Consider the following 17,506-nt stretch of genomic DNA (forward strand, 5'->3'; position numbering starts at 1 on the left):
TCAGCCTTTGGCCAAGGCGCTCCCCTTCACTGAGCCTTGGTTTCCTGACTATAATCCCTGTCTGCTTCAGGGATGCATGTAAAGGAGCTGTACAAACTGTGGAGGACCATGGCCTGGAGCCCTGCTGAAGACTTGTTCTGGGCCGCTGTGATTGTCCCACACTGGTGTCCCTTCTGGCCTGGGGACTTGGAACGTGAGCTGAACTGAGGTAGAGTTTTGGGGGCAAGGGAGCCTTTCCAAGTGCCCTCAAAAAACCCTAGCGGTACCCCCCTGCTTATCCGCCTGCCTGCCCTGGAAGACTGTGGGGCTCTCCAGTTAGGAGATACGCCCTGGGGAAGGACAGGCCCCGCCCCCATTCCTCTGGACAGGTAAGGCCTATTTCCAACCACCTCATTTTGAGCAAGAGTTTTGATCCATGGCTTCCTGCCAAGATTTTGTCATTCTTTCCTGATGAACAATAAGTCTCTGTTTTGTAACCCTCATTATGAAATGGTTTTATTAACGACTACCTAATGTGTACTTAGTTGTTCACAAAGAAATAGCAAACATCAGTGACCTATTACCTGCATCACCCAAGGGCCCTCCTGGCTTTCCTCTGGCTTCAAACACCCCACGGTTGCCCTCACCCCATTCCTCAGTCTGGAAGGCTTGCCCACACCTTCAGCTCTCCCTTCAGGGGTTCCTGCCTTGGGCAAAGTATGTCTGATCCCCCATCAGGCTTTTTTTGCTGGATGCTCCCCCAGAATTTGGCTCCTGCCCCACCAAGCTGCCCACCTGAGCATGCCCATCAGAGTCATTTTGGCCTCCCTCAATACAGGCAAGCTTCCTGCTCACAAAGTCGGGTAAGCCCAGCACCCCCGGTGTCCCCAGGGCCTGCAGTGCCTGGGCACTGGGGACAGACTCAATAAACATTGACGAATGAATGGAAGGAAGAAGCAAACTTTAGGTGAGCCAGCCCCTCTCTGGGCTACTTTTTTTTTTTTTTTTTCCTGTAAAGAAGTGATGGTATTGAGTAAGGGATGGAGTTGTGGAGGACATGCCCCCTGTCCACCTTGCGAGATAGGAGGTCCTGTCCTCACTTCCGAAGGTGACCACTGTACTCACTGCTTAACATGAGGTGCACTCTGCCAGCTCCGAGATTCATCACTGGTTCCCTGCACCCGACCCCTCTGTGACTTGCTACTCCCCAGGCAGTCCCGTGCAAATTAAACCCTTGGGCATGGTGTGAGCCAATCTGCTACCTACAAGGAAACCAGAGGCTGTGCTGATGGTGGAAAATGAGCGTGGGTGGTTGGAAAAGCAAGGATCAGGGTTCAAATCCATGAACACCTTGTTTTTAGGCCGGGGTTGTGAGGTTGAAGGGAGGCATTGTGAGCCCCCAGTCAGGACAACAGGTGGGCCCAGGGAAACTTGTCAGGGGAAACCTTACAACCCCTGCTGGCCCAGTGGGAAGATGGCTCTGGAACACCCAAGTGTCTCTGCATCTGGGGAGGCTGTACAGAGGGTGGCCACACAGTGCAGTGGGGGTGCTGGGAAAGCTTCTTGCATCGGGGATGCAGGAGCGGCGCTTGGACATAAGGATGTCTTGTGATTTTCACCTGACAGCCCCAAGCTATCTCCTTGGAGCTAGCACAAAAGTTTTTTTCTTGCCAAACTCCTCAAACACTGTTGGGCCAGGAATGCCTCAGTGCACCAGCTTTTCGTATTTTATTTTCTTTAGTTTGCTTTTCACAGCAGCAGAGCCCCTGTTCAGACTATGTGCTGAACCATGGGTGATGCGGTTGCCACAGAGGGCGGGCCTGGGGCCCCAAGGACCTCACAGAGCTCACCTGAAGACCCACCTTCACAAGCCTCATCATTTTCTTACCTGGGAGAACAGGCCCTGGGAAATCAGGAAATCTATTAAATAGTGAAAATGAAATCACAGAATCTGAGAGCAAGAAGGGGGCTAGAACTGGCTTCTTATTCACAAAGCACCTGGATGTTGCTGTTTGCTGAAGCTTCTGGTCTCTGGCAAGGGTCTCGATGGCCAGGATGTTAATCCTTTGCAGCAAGGATCCCCTTTGACAGGGACATCTCACCACTCAGCAGCTTCACTGGCTTATCCCGGGCAAGGTCTGCTCTGCTGGGTGCGGTTTGTCCAGGAGAGCGGACTGCGGTCCTGACTGTGGGCGTGGGGCACCAGGAGAGCCAGCCTTTGGGAAATGGAAGCCATCACTGGCCAGCTACGGAGTCGCATTTGGGGTGGGTTGGTGGGGAGCTGGCAGACATTAGCTGTCCCTCTAGTGACACACAAAGATGGAGGAAAAGCTTGATGTTTCTCCAAGAAGTAAATCAGAGTCTAGGATGAGCACCCTGGGATGGCAGCCCCACCCAGGTGCGTTCCACCTTATTCCAGCATGTTCCACCTCACTCCAGCTCTGCTACGATCCTGGTCCTTATTCAGAGCCAGAAAAACCCAAGCTGAATGTCAGCTGGATCACAGCAGGTGAGGAGGAGGCGGGGGTCACTGAGAATTCTGAGAGACTCAGTCTTCACCTATTTAGCTCTGTGTGGCTGAGCGTGGCTTTTCCTGATGGTTATCCCCGCTGGGCCTCATGCTCCGTTTCTGATCTTCCCTCCAAAGGCAGTAAGGAGACTCTGAAGAGGCTTTGGTGCCCTGCCAGAACCAAGACCCTCAGCTCCACCACCCGGCTGGCCCCATCCCTCCACCCAGCTGCCTCCAGCTGGCCTTGTCTATCCGTGTCGAGCCCCCACATGCAGAGATGGGGGCTTCCCTGCTCTTCAGACTTGATGCTGTGCTCCCTGCCTGGCCTGGGACTCATGCACACGCCCCCAAGCCGGGTCGCTAGGTGTGGGTGAGTCCTGAGACTGGTGGACCTCATCAGGAGTGACATAAGGGCAGCTTCTGTGGGCAGGACCCTCCCTCAGTGGCTTCTGGTTCATCCTCAGCGTCCCCATTCTCAGTCTCTGCAAACAGAGGATCAGGTGCCTGTCTGAATCCTCAAGGTGGCCTATGAGCTGGATGTCCCCTTCCTGCTCTGCCACCATGCCAGGTGAGCCCACGAAGAGCTGAGATGGTGATGCGGGGAGGGGGGTGGCTCCTCCAAACACCATGCTGCTCAGGAGGGAAAGGGACAGGGAGGGGGTACTAAGGGGTTGAAGAGCACAGGGACTGAGAGGTATCAGGGGTCTTCATTGCGCTGGGGACGGTCTCCTCGCCTCAAGACCCTGAATCTTCTCTTCAGAGGCCTTGTCTGGGAGCAGCACCTCCACAGTGTAGCTGACCTTCTTGGTGTGTATCAGGCTGTAGGTGTTGTCGAAGCGCAGTACGTCTGCAAGGACGGAGAAGTCGTCAGGCGAAGTAAACCCAACTCATCTGCACGCCTGGTGCCCTTGAGAATGTGCTGTGGGTGGTGGAGGGTCAGCCACGACCCAGCCCCCAGCCCCCAGCCCACTGCTCAGGACCATCTCCTTGTGCTAACTAAAGGAATAATAATAACCAGCCGGCACGCACCAACCCCTTCTATGCACCAGGCATCACATCTGCGCTCACAGCTGTCTGAATCCTCAAAGCAGCCCCACAGAAGGTACTATCATCCGCATTTTAAGGATGGGGAAGCTGAGGCCTACAGAGGTTGATGGAACTATCTAATGAGTGCCGAGCTAGGGATGGGAGGGACTAGGATTCCCTTATCCTGATGCTCCAACACAGAGAGGAGCCCTGCTCTCACCAGAGGAGGGGGCTGAGCTCCATAAGCCACTTTTCCGTCTCGCCATTCAAAGAAGGCATTCCCTTCAACGCCAAGATGCAAAGTGAGCTCTGGGAGGTGGTAAGTCATCCAGATTTCTCGGGCTCCACCCTTCTAATTCTCCCTTTCCACAAAGGTGAACTAGGTATGTATTAAGCCAAAGCATTAGTAAAACCTGTGCTCCTCAACCTTGGGTTCCCCTTCTCCTAGCTCTATTGCTGATAGAGGCGGGAGGTCAGCACGGTTCCTGGGGAATGTTCATCTGGCCTGGGTGGCCTGAGAATGAAGGATAAGCACATGGAAGAATCATCTCTTTGGGACTCCCACAGTGGGTCTGCTTATACTCCTGGGCAGGCTGGGACCCCGGAAGCTAAGCCCACAGCTGTTTACTAACCTGTCTCTTAGCCTGTTGAGTGCTGTGTAAGGGCTTCCCAGGAGTTGAGTTTATGGCTCTGGACTGTGCATCCCACTTTCCAAAATGCATCTCTGCCTTTGTACCCACACCCAGGGGCCACTCACCAGATCCAACACCCTGAAGCCAATTCCCCTGGCAACCACGGGACCTAGGAGCTCACACACACCCCCACACCCTCCCCGAGAGCCAGAAATAGAGGGCGAACAGGACAGCCTGGCAAGAGATATCAGCTCATTTCTCTGCCAGAAGGAGGAAAACAGACTCCAATGAATCCTACAGCTCTTACAGACGCCGGGCTTGAGGCAGGCGAGGCTCCCGTCCTCAGGTACCAGGTGGGCTTTGTAGCGCCGGATGGGGAGCACCTCCACCATCTCCCCCGCCCGCTTCCGCTCACCCGTCTTGGTCTTCAGGAAAACCCCGAAGCCGATGTCTGCCCCATGTGATGCGAACTGCCACCTGCAGGGGACAGGGCCCTATTAATGACCACCCGCTGGGGCTCCGGGCCGCTCCCAGCCGGGCCCAGGTGTGGAGTGGCCGCCATCCCTACCTGAGCACACAGCCCGGGAACAGGATTTCGTTCTCCAGCTGCACGAAGGAGCCTCGGGCCACCGTCATCTTGTGCTCATACTGCATCCTCACCTGGTTGCGCAGGTAGTAGCTCTTGGGCACCTCACCCCCATAGTTGATCTGTGGGTGAGGGCTGCTGAGTGAGCACTGACCCCAGCCATCAGCCCTCCCTTCTCACCCTCTGGGCACGGGGTACCTTGGTCAGGCACTTGGGGTTGCCATCAGGATCAGTCATGGTCCCCCCAAACTCCATGGGCAGCTGCTCAGGGCTGATGAACTTTGGCAGCTCCTGCTTCCAGTTGCCTGTGGGAGTAAGGTGGTGGGGGGGAGCTGTGGGGAAATCAGGGATGCTTGACAGAAGGGAGAGGAGCCAAGTCCAGGGAGGAAACCTGATGTGACCTTGGCTTGCTCCCCTATGCACCTACTGCAGAGAACACCCAAATGCTTTATATGGCCACTCAGGCTGGGGTCTTGGGCTGAAATATCATCTGAGTGTGCAAAGGCCAGCAGGGGTCAGGCCAAAGTCAGTACCTGAGTAAAGAGGATGAGCCAGGGAGAAATGGGGCCTTTCACATTGACCTCTGCTTCTCTGGTAGATGCGGAGACAGGTACAGCCAGGACACCAGGTCACTCACCTCCCAGAATCACTATCTTCCTTTGTGTTTCCTCACTCATGAACATCTTGACCAAGTTGAAGGCCACAGGGAAGAGCTTGGGGGCTGAAACACATGAAGCTCCTTTGGGAAGCTGGGCTAGAGGACTTGGAGGTATAGTTATGGCCAAGGGCATAAGCTGGACAGGGGTTGGATAGATCTAGATTCTGCTATTTCCTGCTGTGTGACCTTCAGCTAGTTACTCACCCTCTCTGAGTCTTAGTGCTATTAACTAGAAAATGGAGAAATTTAACCAATGTATGCATAACACTTGGCATAGTGTCTGGCTCTCAATAAATGGGTGCCTCCCCTACCCAGTTGGAGGCTGCCAATAATGTGGATTTCCCAATGGTGACTCTTTTTTTTTTCCACACTCACAGTTTTCCCAAGTTGTCTTGGAATTCTCTAGGGTACAAGTTGATGTGGCATCTGTGTTAGACCTCACGTCCCACTTGAATTACTTATACTTACTGGGTGCTTTCTATGGGCCAGACTCTGTGTGACTCCTCCATAAAGTGTCTCATTTAAACTCACAGCTGCCCTACAGGGAGGTGCCACTGCACCCCTATTTTACGGGTTGGGAAAACTGAGGCTCAGTAAGGTTAAGTAGACTTGATCAAAATCACAGAGCTAGCTAGATTGGAAAGCAGATCATCTGACCCCAGGACACACATGGTGGCCCCCTCACTCTACAACCATCACAGACAGGGAACATGCCCACTCAGCGCACGTCTATCAACCAGTGTGATCCACGAACTGTCTGTTACCACCAATCCACACCGAGAGAGGTAAAGAAAATAAGGGTGTATGTTTAGAAACAGAACTTATTTGATATTTGCTGCCATGCACCAGAGCATGAGTTTGTATACTCCAAAAGTATCGGTCTGTGAAAGGCAGACTGAAAAAACAAAAAACAAAAAACCTGACCTTCTCAAAGGATGGCTTGAGAAGCCCTGTACTGGGTGATTTGTCCACTGTTCCCCCCTATTCCCCTTCCCCCTTCCCCAAAGAGTCATTCCCATTATGCGCTCACCTCGAATGACAATTAAATTCTTCAGCGTTTCAGGATAATTTGCTTCCAGGATGGCAAAAAACTGTGGCAAGAAAAGTCTCGTCAAGGTCACACTCCAACACACTCTATGCCTGGACTTGGTGGCTTCTAATCCTGCTGAGACCAGAGCCCATGCCAACCCCCACGCCCCCGGCCATCCACTTCCCCCATGAGATGTACTTCATTCTCTGTGATGTTCGTGCTCCTCTTTCTCCTTGGAGAGGGAAACCCCAGGCCAGCTTCTCTGGCTGCTCTGGGGGCCTCTGGGGGGTCAATTCCTCCTCCATGGATGGGAAGCTGGTGTGGAGAGTGGCTCCCTATTAGCCTCGAGCCAGCTGCCTACCTACCTGCTGGTAGATCTCTACAGCTGGCTTCCACAGGTGTTTCAGGCCGAACCCCTCCAAGTCAAACACCATCAATACCATCTCGATCTTCCTGCCCAGCTACGTGGGACAGCATAGATACATAGGTCAGACAATAACTCCAGCCAGGAGGTCCTGGTCAGGGAGACCTGGAACTCACTGCTCCCACCCTCCAGCTACCCTCAACCCCAATTGCCCACAGAGTTTTCTAAACAGAGCCCACCCAGGATCTAAGAAGATACTGCATCTGAGCACTGGCACAGTCTCCTTTATCCCACTGTTTGCTCAACACAATTGCCTGGAATTAGTTAACTGTAGAATTAAAGATATCACTCATCGCTCATTGGGCATCTTCACGTACAATAGCACAGTGTCTGCAGTCCCATGGTGTGTCAAACCAGAGCTACACTGCTGGCAGGCTGTGTGGCCTTGGGTGGGTTTTTAAGCGCTTTGAGCCTTATTTTTTTCCTCTGTGAAGGGGGGATAGTTCCAGGTTCTGACGGAATTTCTGTGAAGATTCAGTGAGATAACTCACAAAGAGCCCCGTGCCTGACACACGCTGGTCCCTGGTAAATATCAGCAGATGTTATTACTAGTATTATCATCACCACAATTATCAGCTCCAACTGGAAACGTCCATGAAGTAGAAGATACTGTTGTGACCCCATAAGGTCAGCCACGTTGTTCGAAAGACACACATCTGTTCAAACTAGGCACTGAATAGGGTGCTTTGCAATTTTCTTAGGCTTGCCACACATCTTTGTGCAGAGGGCCTACTTTGTGTCTGACACCATGACAGACACTGGGGATGCACGCCCGGTCCTCGTCATTAGGCAACTCATCCCACAGTGACATGAGAGCTCCCTGCCAGTGTTCTTCTTAGGCTCACGTAGACACTTAGACTCAAGGCCAACAGATCATGCTTGGCATTGGATTCATTCTGAAGGGTATGAACCGGGAAACACAGAGCCAGGGCAAAGAGAAGATCTGCACAGGTGGGTGTGGGTCCTTCTTGGCTTGGAATCCCAATGCCCCACAGAACTCAATATTTTTTTCTGTAGTAATTCCATATTAGCTTCTAGGGATCCACAAAGGATGCACCAAGTTTCAAGGGTCACTGTTCTTGGGGATACCCAAAGCAATGGCTCCCCTGTCAGGTGTTATAGTTATGCAGTTTACAACTGGGAACATTTTTTCCATAGGCAAAGCTGACCATCCACTGTTCCTAGAGCTCCCAGGGAACAGAACTAGAGCATTCACTGCACCCAAGGTCAACCTCTCACCCAAGGTCAGAGGGGAAAGGGCTTTGGTGTTCCTTGGCACCTGCCAGCAGAGAGTGCCATGCACATGTTAGATGCTCATGGATGGGTAACTTCGGGAGAAGCCACGTTCCACCAAGGCCCAGAGTGCTGAGGCCTGGGGAAAAGCAGAGGCAGGGTGTCCTTCCTACCTGGTCCTGGTGCCACCCTTTGGACAGATCGGGTCCACCATATGCTTCCCATCCTAGACCCAGTCACTTACCTTTTGACTCTGCAGCTCACACTCCTGCAAAAGCAGCTCACAGATCTTGATGCGCTTCCGGATCAGCTCTTCCCTGGAGGCTGACAGGAGAAGACCCTTGGGGTCAAGGGTCCCAATGAGGTCGAACCACACGGGGCAGCCTTCAGGGTCATAGCCGCTCAGACCACCAGAGTCGTACAGCTGGATCACCTGGGCATGGGGGTGAGATCTTAACTCAAACCAGTCTACTAGGCCATGTCCCTGCTCCATCAGATGGCTGGATGTGAGGAGGTCTGAGGGACATCTGCCTGTCTTGGGGGTGCTCCATGGGGCTCACCTCTGGGGGCTGCCACGTGAGGATGTTGTCCAGGTCCTGTTGCTTCCGGAATTCTATGTGCTGCAGAGAAATTGCAGGACCTGAGGACTGCCTGCTACAAAGGTCTTGAGGGCACCTGAGGGCATCAGGCCAAGTCCCTCTGCCTACAGCCCCAAGACCCTGCAAGAGCATCCCCAGGCTCTACTCACAGAACCGGGAACGGCAATGCCAGGAGGAGGGCTGTGGGAGACCCAGGTCTGATGCATAAAGGGATCCAAGGAGGAAGGGAGGAAACACATGAGAACAGGACAGGACAAGAGTCCCCACCCTTTGTTGATGATCCCTGGGGTACAGTGTGTGGGAGGCAGGACACTCATGAGTATGGGGCCTCACCTTCCGGAGCATGTCCTCAGATTTCTGCAGGTCAAAGTTCCGAGCTGGAAGAAGAGCCAAGGTAAGAGGAGGCTTGAGGCCGGACTAGAACTCACAGTTTCCTGAAAACTCATGAGGAAATAGCAGGGGTGCCTGAGTCTTTCATGACATCCCGAGAATACACTGGGGGTCTACACATTATTTTTAATTTTTTTAATATTTATTTATTTTTGAGAGAGATAGAAACAGAATGCAAATGGGTTAGGGGCAGAGAGAGAGGGAGACACAGAATCCGAAGCAGGCTCCAGGCTCCGAGCTGTCAGCACAGAGCCCGACGTGGGGCTTGAACTCACGAGCTGTGAGATCATGACTTAAGCCGAAGTTGGACGCTCAACTGACTGAGCCACCCAGGAGCCCCCTAGACATTATTTTTAAAAGCAAGGATCTTTGGGGCGCCTGGGTGGCTCAGTCCGTTGAGCGTCCGACTTCAGCTCAGGTCATGATTTCACAGCTCGTGAGTTCGAGCCCCACGTCGGACTCTGTGCTGACAGCTCGGAGCCTGGAGCCTGCTTCTGCTTCTGTGTCTCCCTCTCTCTCTGCCCATAACCCATTCACATTCTGTCTCTGTCTCTCTCAAAAATAAATAAAACATTAAATAAATAAGTAAAAGCAAGGATCTTTAATCCTGTAGAAGATGTTGGAGGTCCTTGATTTCAGTATCCAGGACTTTTTAAACTGTTCATTCCAGAGGCTGATCTAACCTGTAATATTTGACGTCCCCATGGGAGCACAGACCTCCTCAGTGTTAAGGCTAGTGAGGAGCATGGACTTTGGAGTCAGACAGACTTGGGTCTGAATTCTAGTTTTGTTCTTTTATTTGCTGTGCAACATTGAGCAACTCACTTACCTTCTCTGACTCTTAGTTTTTTAATCTGCTAAGTAGGAATAGTATCTTTTTCAGGTATTCAAAGGATGACATGAGATAAAACATGTAAAGTGCTTGGCACATCACCTGGCTCCCAGTAACTTCTTAGTAAATAGAAACTATTGTTGTGACTACTTCTTTTGAAGAAATAAATTCGTTTTAATTGAAAATATGATGCTTTATTTTAAAAACAAAATTTCTAAATTTAGAAAAGAAATTTAACTCCTCCCTTCTAGTCTTTATACCACTGATTACTTTTTTTCTTCCCTTATAACATTGGCAAGGGTCTAGTTCTATTTAAACTGTAATGTTGTTTGACATCCTTTCCTTGTTCCTGATTTTATTTATCTATCTATCTATTTTTAAATGTTTTATTTATTTTTGAGAGAGAAAGCATGAGAATGGGAGGGGCAAAGAGAGAATGGACAGAGGATCCGAAGTGGACTCGTGCTGATAGTAGTGAACCCAATGTGAGGCTTAAACCCACAAACCATGAGATCATGACCTGAGCTGAATCTGGATGCTAAACCGACTGAGCCACCCAGGTGTGCCTCCTTGTTCCTGATTTTAAAGAAAATGAATCTAAACCTTCTACTTAAGCATAACATGTATTGTAAGATTTTTGCTACATGAGCATTACCAAGCCAAGCCAAGGAAATTCCCTTCTATTTCTAGTTTGGTAAGACTTTTATTTTGTTTTTATATTATAAACAGGATTTGAACCTTTTCAAATGTTTTTCCTGCATTAAGATAGCCACATCATTCTCATTTTTAATTCTATTAATGTGTGCAATGACACTGATAGATTTTCTAAAGTTGAATTCTTCCTGCATACCTAAGATAAACTCCCCTTCACCATGCTGTGTAATTTTAATACCCTGTTGGATTCTATTATGTAATGTTTTACTTAGATTTCCTTATATCTACATTAATAAGTGAAACAAGCCTAGAATTGTCTTTTATTGTCCTGATCTCATTTTGGAATCAAACTTACTCAAGCCTCATAAAGTAACTTTCACTTTTTTTTTTTTTTTTTTTTTTGAGAGAGAGAGAGATAGTGCATGCGAGCAGGGGAGGAACAGAAGGAGAGAGAGAGAGAGAGAGAGAGAGAGAGAGAGAAAGGAGAGAATCTTAAGCAGACTCCACCACCCAGCATAGAGCCCCATGCAGGTCTTGATCTCACAACTGTGAGATCATGACCTGAGCCAAAATTAAGAGTTGGAGGCTTAACTGACTGAGCCACCCATGTGTCCCAACTTTCAATTTTTTATATATTTTAAAGCAACTCAAGCAATTTATAAAAGTAGGTATTAGCTAGTCTTAAAACTTTGGAAAAATTCACCTGTAAAGCCATTGGGGTCTGAGTTTTGGAAGGAGGGAAGCTTTTTAGTACCACTTACGTGTCTTTAATATTTATTGGCTTTTTACTTTTTTTTACTTTTTTATTTTTAAACTTTTTTTTAACGTTTATTTATTTTTCAGAGAGAGAGAGAGAGAGAGAGAGAGAGAGCGAGCATGAGTGGGGGAGGGGCAGAGAGAGAGGGAGACACAGAATCCAAAGCAGGCTCCAGGCTCTGAGTTGTCAGCACAGAGTCCAATGCAGGGCTCGAACTCACGAACTGCAAGATCCTGACCTGAGCCGAAGTCGGACATTTAACCAAGTGAGCCACCCAGGTGCCCCTTTAATATTTATTAGCTTTTTAAAAAATCTCTGTGGTGTCTATAGATTTTTTTACAGAGAACCAGGGTGTTTTCTTGTTCTATAGAAAGTGGTTTGGGTGCTGTCGATGGACCCTCACAACTTTTTTAGTAGCACCTACTATGTGTCAGGCTGGAGGTATGTGGCAGGCACAGTCCCTGCCCTCATGGGGCTGGCATCTGACTGGGAGAGATGGACACAGTCATGGAATGGAGATAAAGAAAACAAAGGGAAGCGACTTCAGAGAGAGGGTTCTCTGTGTCTGGACTGAGGGGGAAGGTTCCAAGTTCAGTCCCAGTGATCACTCTCCCTGTTGCCTGGGTCTTGAGCTAGTGAGGCAGGAAGTGGCTACAGAGGTGAAGTTGAAGGGGACAGGGCCACATCAGCAGGTCTGCCACAACAGACAATGGGAGGCATCAGGACACCTGGTGTCCTTAGGTGTCCTTTTCCTTAGGTCCTTTTCCTTTCCCGTGACCCAGCAGCCTACAGGGTCTGTGACTTCACTCCTTTCTCAAGGACACACCGGGTACCTGAAAAGTTGGTTTTTAACCCCAGAAAGACTCCAAAGGAGGAGAGAGGTCTGATGCTATATCAAGGGGCTTCAAGAAATCTACTGTCTGGGGGCCAAGGTGGGACTAGGCACGAGCCATCTGAGCACCACCTTGGATCTGACAGCCCAGAGAAGGGCTAGAGGAGTAAGGATGGGGTCAGGCGTTGAGACCGGGCCTTGTGTGAACCCTTAACCCCACCCTGCTCACTTTGGAGAAGCCCTGAGCAAGAACCCTGCTATATCAAACTTCACAAGATCCAGGCAGCCCAGAACATCTCCAAGACAATTGCCACATCACAGAACCATAATCTATCTCACTGCTGACAACCTTGTCTTGAACCTACAGAATGAAAGTTTTCCCTGGGGCAGCGACAGCCTCATCAAGGTAAGAAACTCCCTTGGTGACCAGGAACTCCACCCCCAGAGAAGAAGTGGGTCTATTTCTCCCCTGGTTTTTGAAGCTAGCTTGGGGTCCAACATACCCCCATCTCGCCCCCAGTATCATGTGATGGTCCCTTTTGCATCTGTCCTCCCAACCCTTCTTGGATGAACAAAGCCTGACCAATTTTCAGAGAAATGATTTTTCTTCTTCCTGTGTTAGCCAGAGATGTTGGGATTGTGTGATTTCTGAGCGATTTCCTACAATGTTGGTTCCTCCCTGTAGGTCGGGAGGCGATAACTACCATCCCAGAGATTCTCAATGAGTTGTTTTTTTTTTTTTTACTTAAAAAAAAGGAATCTACTGTCCTCACTCCTTCTTTAGCCCAAGAGAATGACATGGACATAACTTGTCAAAAACAGAATAGAAATTGCCACAGCCGAGAGCGCCTAACAAGTTTAATGTGGCATCCTAGGTGGGATCCTGGAACAGAAAAACTCAGGAAATCTAAATAAAGTAGAGATTTTAGTTAATAGTCACGTATCAATATTGGTTCATTAAGGGGCACCTGGGTGGCTCAGTCAGTTAAGTGTCCGATGTCAGCTCAGGTCACGATCTCACAGCCCATGGGTTCAAGCCCCGCATCAGGCTCTGGGCTGACAGCTCAGAGCCTGGAGCCTGCTTCAGATTCTGTGTCTCCCTCTCTCTCTGCCCCTCCCCTGCTCACACTCTGTCTCTTTCTCAAAAATGAAATAAAAACATTAAAAAAATATTGGCTCATTAATTGTAACAAATGAACCATAGGAATGAAAAATGTTGACAGGGGAAACTGGGTGCAGCGTATATGGGGGCTTCCTGTACTATCTTCACAACACTTCTGTAAATCCAAACCAACCTAAAAAAAAAAAGTTTGTAGAAAATGGTAATTTTAAAAAGTAACCAAACAGAACAGAACAGGAGGGAGGGAGGGTTTCCTCTGTGCAGGCGCTGTGCACGCCCCTGACCTCATATCTGACTCACAGTGTCTTGAAGGTGGGAAGAAGTTTTACACCCATTACCCAGAAGAGAAAAGTAAGGCTGAGACACAGTGGGTAATTGCCATAGGCACACTGCTAGCAAGGGGCAGAGCTGGGATTCAATAGCATGTGTGCCTGAGTCCAAGGCTGGTTATTATCACCACACTGTGTGTGCACTTTCCAGCCCGGCTTCTGACTTCTCTCCCATTTCAAGTTCAAAATCCATCCCATGGGGTGTGTTGAGTTGAAACACATTTTTCCCTAAGGTTTCTGTTATTCTAATTTTACACCTGTTATTCTAATTTTACACCACAACTGTGGCAATTCCTAGAAGAAACTGCTTCTCTACCTTTAACTGCATCGACTTCCTGAAGTGTTTGCCGGGCACCTGCTCAGTTTCCAGGTTCCCCAGGGGGATGACACAGCCCTGTCTTCAAGGAACTGGAGACAGACCCAAAGGCAAGCAGTGCAGAGTATATTCAGGGTTATCAGACTCAAAGGCCTGGCCAGGCAAGTCATCCTGAGAACTTCCCAGGTGTGAACTCTAACCTCACCTGGACCATATGCCCACCCAGTGCCTGGCATTTGACACTGACAACAACCCTTGGGAAGGTAGCCCCATCCCCACTTTACAGATGAAGAAACTGAGGCTCAATGGGTTTTTTATGCCATGCTGATTTGGAGGGGAGCTCAGACTCCAGTCCAAAGCAGGCTGATTCCAGGGCCTACGTTCTCCATTGTCTCCCAAAGCCCCACCCACTTTCCTGAAACCCTTCTGCCCTCTCTCCCTCTCTGCCCCCTGACACTGCCAGCCTCACCTCGGAGCCAGCGCAGGAGGAAGTATTCGTCAGCATTGGGCAGGGTGGGCAGCAGGTCCTGGAGGTTGTCCTGGAACTGAGGGGGAGATACAATGGTCAAAGGGGCTCCCATGACCCCTGTGCTCCCCACCCCATCCCTGACCCTTCCCAAACTCAGTCTGCCAGTCAGTCCTGTCCAGGGACCCTGCAGGGTGGGGGACCCTGCACAGCTAACAGCAGCTGCCTGGACCTTTTTGCCACCTGAGAATGGGGCACCCCTCAGCCCACCATGGCAGGAAGAGTTGGGTCCTTCTCAAACTTTGAAGGTTCTACACCTCCCCAAGATCCTCATTCTAGAGGTCTGAGGTAGAGCCCTGCCATCCTTATTTTCAGAAAGATCCCTGGAAAAGCTGATGTGAGCAAACCAGAACATCGTAGGAACCTTGCCCTCGATATACCGTATCTCGAGGGTCTAAATTTGGAAGCAAGTTACTTAACCACTCCGAGCCTCAATTTCCTCATCTGTGAAGTGGAGATAAAGATAAACTTGTGCTAATCAAAGGAGTGTGCACAGGTAAAGCACTTAGTGTCAGTCCTGGCTTGCAACAGGTGCCAAAAAAATGTGGGCACTCAGCAAACTTGGGCTGCCCGGAGCTCTGGACAGTGGAGTCTTTGTGGAAACAACCCCAGGCAAAGGTCAGCAGGGAGGAACTGAAATAGAAGCCAGGGATGCCTCATCAGGCGCCATGGAGGCTGGAGAAAGAGGGGGGCTGACCTGCTGCCAGAGCTTCTTCCTACCGACAAAGTTTGGGGAAGCCACTGAAAGTTTGGGCACGGGACTGAGGCTCAGGTCTGGGACGGAGAAGAGACCTCACTTCCATGGGGACTAAGGGAGCTGAAGGCAAGTCCTGGAGGAGCGGGTTTGCAGGGGGACCCGTGCATGGGAATTTGGGATTAGAAGCCAATGCTAGCAACGCCACAGGAAGCTAGCTGGACAGCCATCCACCAAACCTCCTTTAGCTTCATGGATGATGTTTCAAATAAGAATGTATTCATGTATTGCTCACATAATTAAAAGCGAATAATAGGATTAAACATCTCCAGTGTTAACCAGTCACATGAATGACAGCACGTGCTATCATAACCCCCAGTCCACCCCCAGGCTCCTGGAATGGAGGTTCTTGCACATTGATCAACTGCAACCTCTGGGCTTCGAGTAGGTTTTTTAGTGGGAGCGAAGGCAGTAACAATAATGGAGAAACAGTAACTCTGCACCCCTCCGCCCTTCCAGATTACCAGAGTCCCTCCTTTGAACCTCAGGATGTGCCCTAGGGCAAGAGGAGCAAATGTCACATCCCTGCTTTGTGGATGAGGACACTGAGGCTGGCGGTGGAGGGTCTTCCCCAGGGACAGAGTGGGGGAGCTGCAAGGCTAGGAGGACTCCACAGTTTCCAATCCCAATGCCACTCCATCTTTGGAAAGCACATCAAGTAAGAGAGAAAGCCACTAAGCAGGTGCTGGAGAGGGTCTCGAGTAACTTAAAGAAAACACTATCTTAACAAAGATGCCATAGGGAGAAAGTAGCCTCTGGCAGTTGCGACCAAAGGTGGTAAAAACCAGGCTTCAGAAAAAGCTGGAAGGAAACGCTCCTAGGCATGGTTGTCTAGACCTCTGGGACCATGGGTGACTTCTTCTTTATCCTACTTTTCCCTTTTCCCTAAATTTTAAAACAACTACCATTCATTTCTTTTAAGTGATGGATAAAATAAGAATAAACTCGTTTTACATTACTTAAAGCTCTTTGACCCACAAGCATCACCATCATAATTCACCCCCAAGTCCAGGTGCCCAGCCCTTCCCATGAACCTAGTGGCTGGGGCTTCCTTGAGGTCATTGCCAGTGGGGAGGGAGAGGGCTAACCAGGGGACTCCCCCTCCTCCTTCACCTGGGGACACCTCCTTCAGCTCAGGACCCTCAGCTCCTGGCACCTCCTCCTTGACCTGGCAATTCACTCAGGGACCCCACTCTTCACCTGGGACCCTTCTTTACTTTGCTAGGAATTCACCCAGGATTCCCCTCCTTCATCAGGGATCCTCATTCTTCCCTGGAGGACCCTTCCCAGGGTGGGAGTCACAAAAGAAACTATTCTCCACAAGTCTGAAGCTGTCCAAAGTGTAAGCCAGGCCTGTAACCCTCACTCCCCTAACCCGAAGTCACAGTTTCTAGGTCTTGCCATCTGCAAACCAAATTAATGCTGTGGCACCTAAGACCTGAATATGCTCCTCTTTCCCCGTGGGGTGACACTCTCAGAGGCAGCCTGCAGGACTGTCACCAAAGCTGGCCTATTCCTGTTTAATGAAAACATTGACAATAGGAAGAAGCCTTGGACCCCCGGGGAGCCAGAAAGGCACAAAAAGAAACCTAACAAATGTTGCAATTCCGGCAGGATATCTGCTAGTCTGTCTGCCCGAGACTGCCCAGAGGAATGGCAGCACCACCCTACCCCCACAACCAGGGGACAAGGGCCAAAGCCCCGGGGTCCGGAGAGGGCAGGAGTGCAAAGCCGGATACCCCCGCGCGGGTAGCCCAGGGAAGGGCTCAAGTGTGCTGTCCCGCATAAGGCCGCATCAGCAACTGCGTCCCGAAGGGGGCGGGCGCTCTCTTGAGTCCCTTTTCTGGAACAACGGGGGTTCCAGACCTGGTGGGCAGCGTCAGGCAGCTCGCCCCCTCCCGAAGCCTTCCCGCCCGCGAAGCCCCTCACCCTGGCCAGCGCCTCCTGCTGCTGGGGGCTCAGGTCCCCGACTCGGCCGCTCATGGTGCCCGTGGGTGCAGGGGGTCGCGGGGCGCTGGTGTGTCTGGAATCTTCGGCCCGCAGCCTGGCCTCGCCGCCGCCTGGTTTTGCCCCGCCGATCAGATGTTGGTCCCGCCCCGACGGGAGAGGACCAGCCCTGCCCCGCCCCGCCCAGTTCTCCCCTCCCCTCGGGTTGTTTGGCGGCGGTGGCCAGGACTCACCCTACCCGGGGCTGGGAGGTGACCGGCTCCAGAGGGTTCCCAGAGCGCAGACTCCAGGGGAGGGCTGTAGGTGTCACCACCTCCAGGCGTCCTCATCCCAAGGCTTCCACAGGTTCCTGCGTGGTAAGGGAAGGGGGGCG

General features: G+C 50.9%; 1 protein-coding gene across 1 annotated transcript; it reads right to left on the reverse strand.

Annotated features, from left to right (window-relative positions):
- Window positions 1-463: 463 nt before the first annotated feature.
- On the reverse strand, window positions 464-17,287 carry LOC125913951 (SEC14-like protein 4). Its single transcript, XM_049618996.1, has 12 exons — window positions 17,116-17,287; window positions 14,376-14,451; window positions 9,010-9,053; window positions 8,638-8,697; window positions 8,322-8,510; window positions 6,786-6,881; window positions 6,421-6,481; window positions 5,370-5,453; window positions 4,931-5,037; window positions 4,715-4,854; window positions 4,454-4,623; window positions 464-3,335 (listed from the first exon to the last, which is right to left on the reverse strand). Exons 1-12 carry the CDS (start codon window positions 17,167-17,169, stop codon window positions 3,196-3,198), a joined length of 1,221 nt encoding a protein of 406 aa, XP_049474953.1. The 5' UTR covers window positions 17,170-17,287; the 3' UTR covers window positions 464-3,195.
- Between the last annotated feature and the right edge of the window lie 219 nt (window positions 17,288-17,506).

Source organism: Panthera uncia (assembly GCF_023721935.1).
Source record: "Panthera uncia isolate 11264 chromosome D3 unlocalized genomic scaffold, Puncia_PCG_1.0 HiC_scaffold_8, whole genome shotgun sequence".
NCBI lineage: Eukaryota > Metazoa > Chordata > Mammalia > Carnivora > Felidae > Panthera > Panthera uncia.

Excerpts from the sequence above, each read along its gene's own strand:
- LOC125913951 (XM_049618996.1), bottom strand. The coding sequence starts at position 17,169 with ATGAGCGGCCGAGTCGGGGACCTGAGCCCCCAGCAGCAGGAGGCGCTG. Across the intron at positions 9,054-14,375 it reads CCTCCTGCGCTGGCTCCGAG|CTCGGAACTTTGACCTGCAG; the intron begins GTGAGGCTGGCA and ends CTCTTCTTCCAG. Across the intron at positions 3,336-4,453 it reads CTGCCTCAAGCCCGGCGTCT|ACGTACTGCGCTTCGACAAC; the intron begins GTAAGAGCTGTA and ends CCGTCCTTGCAG.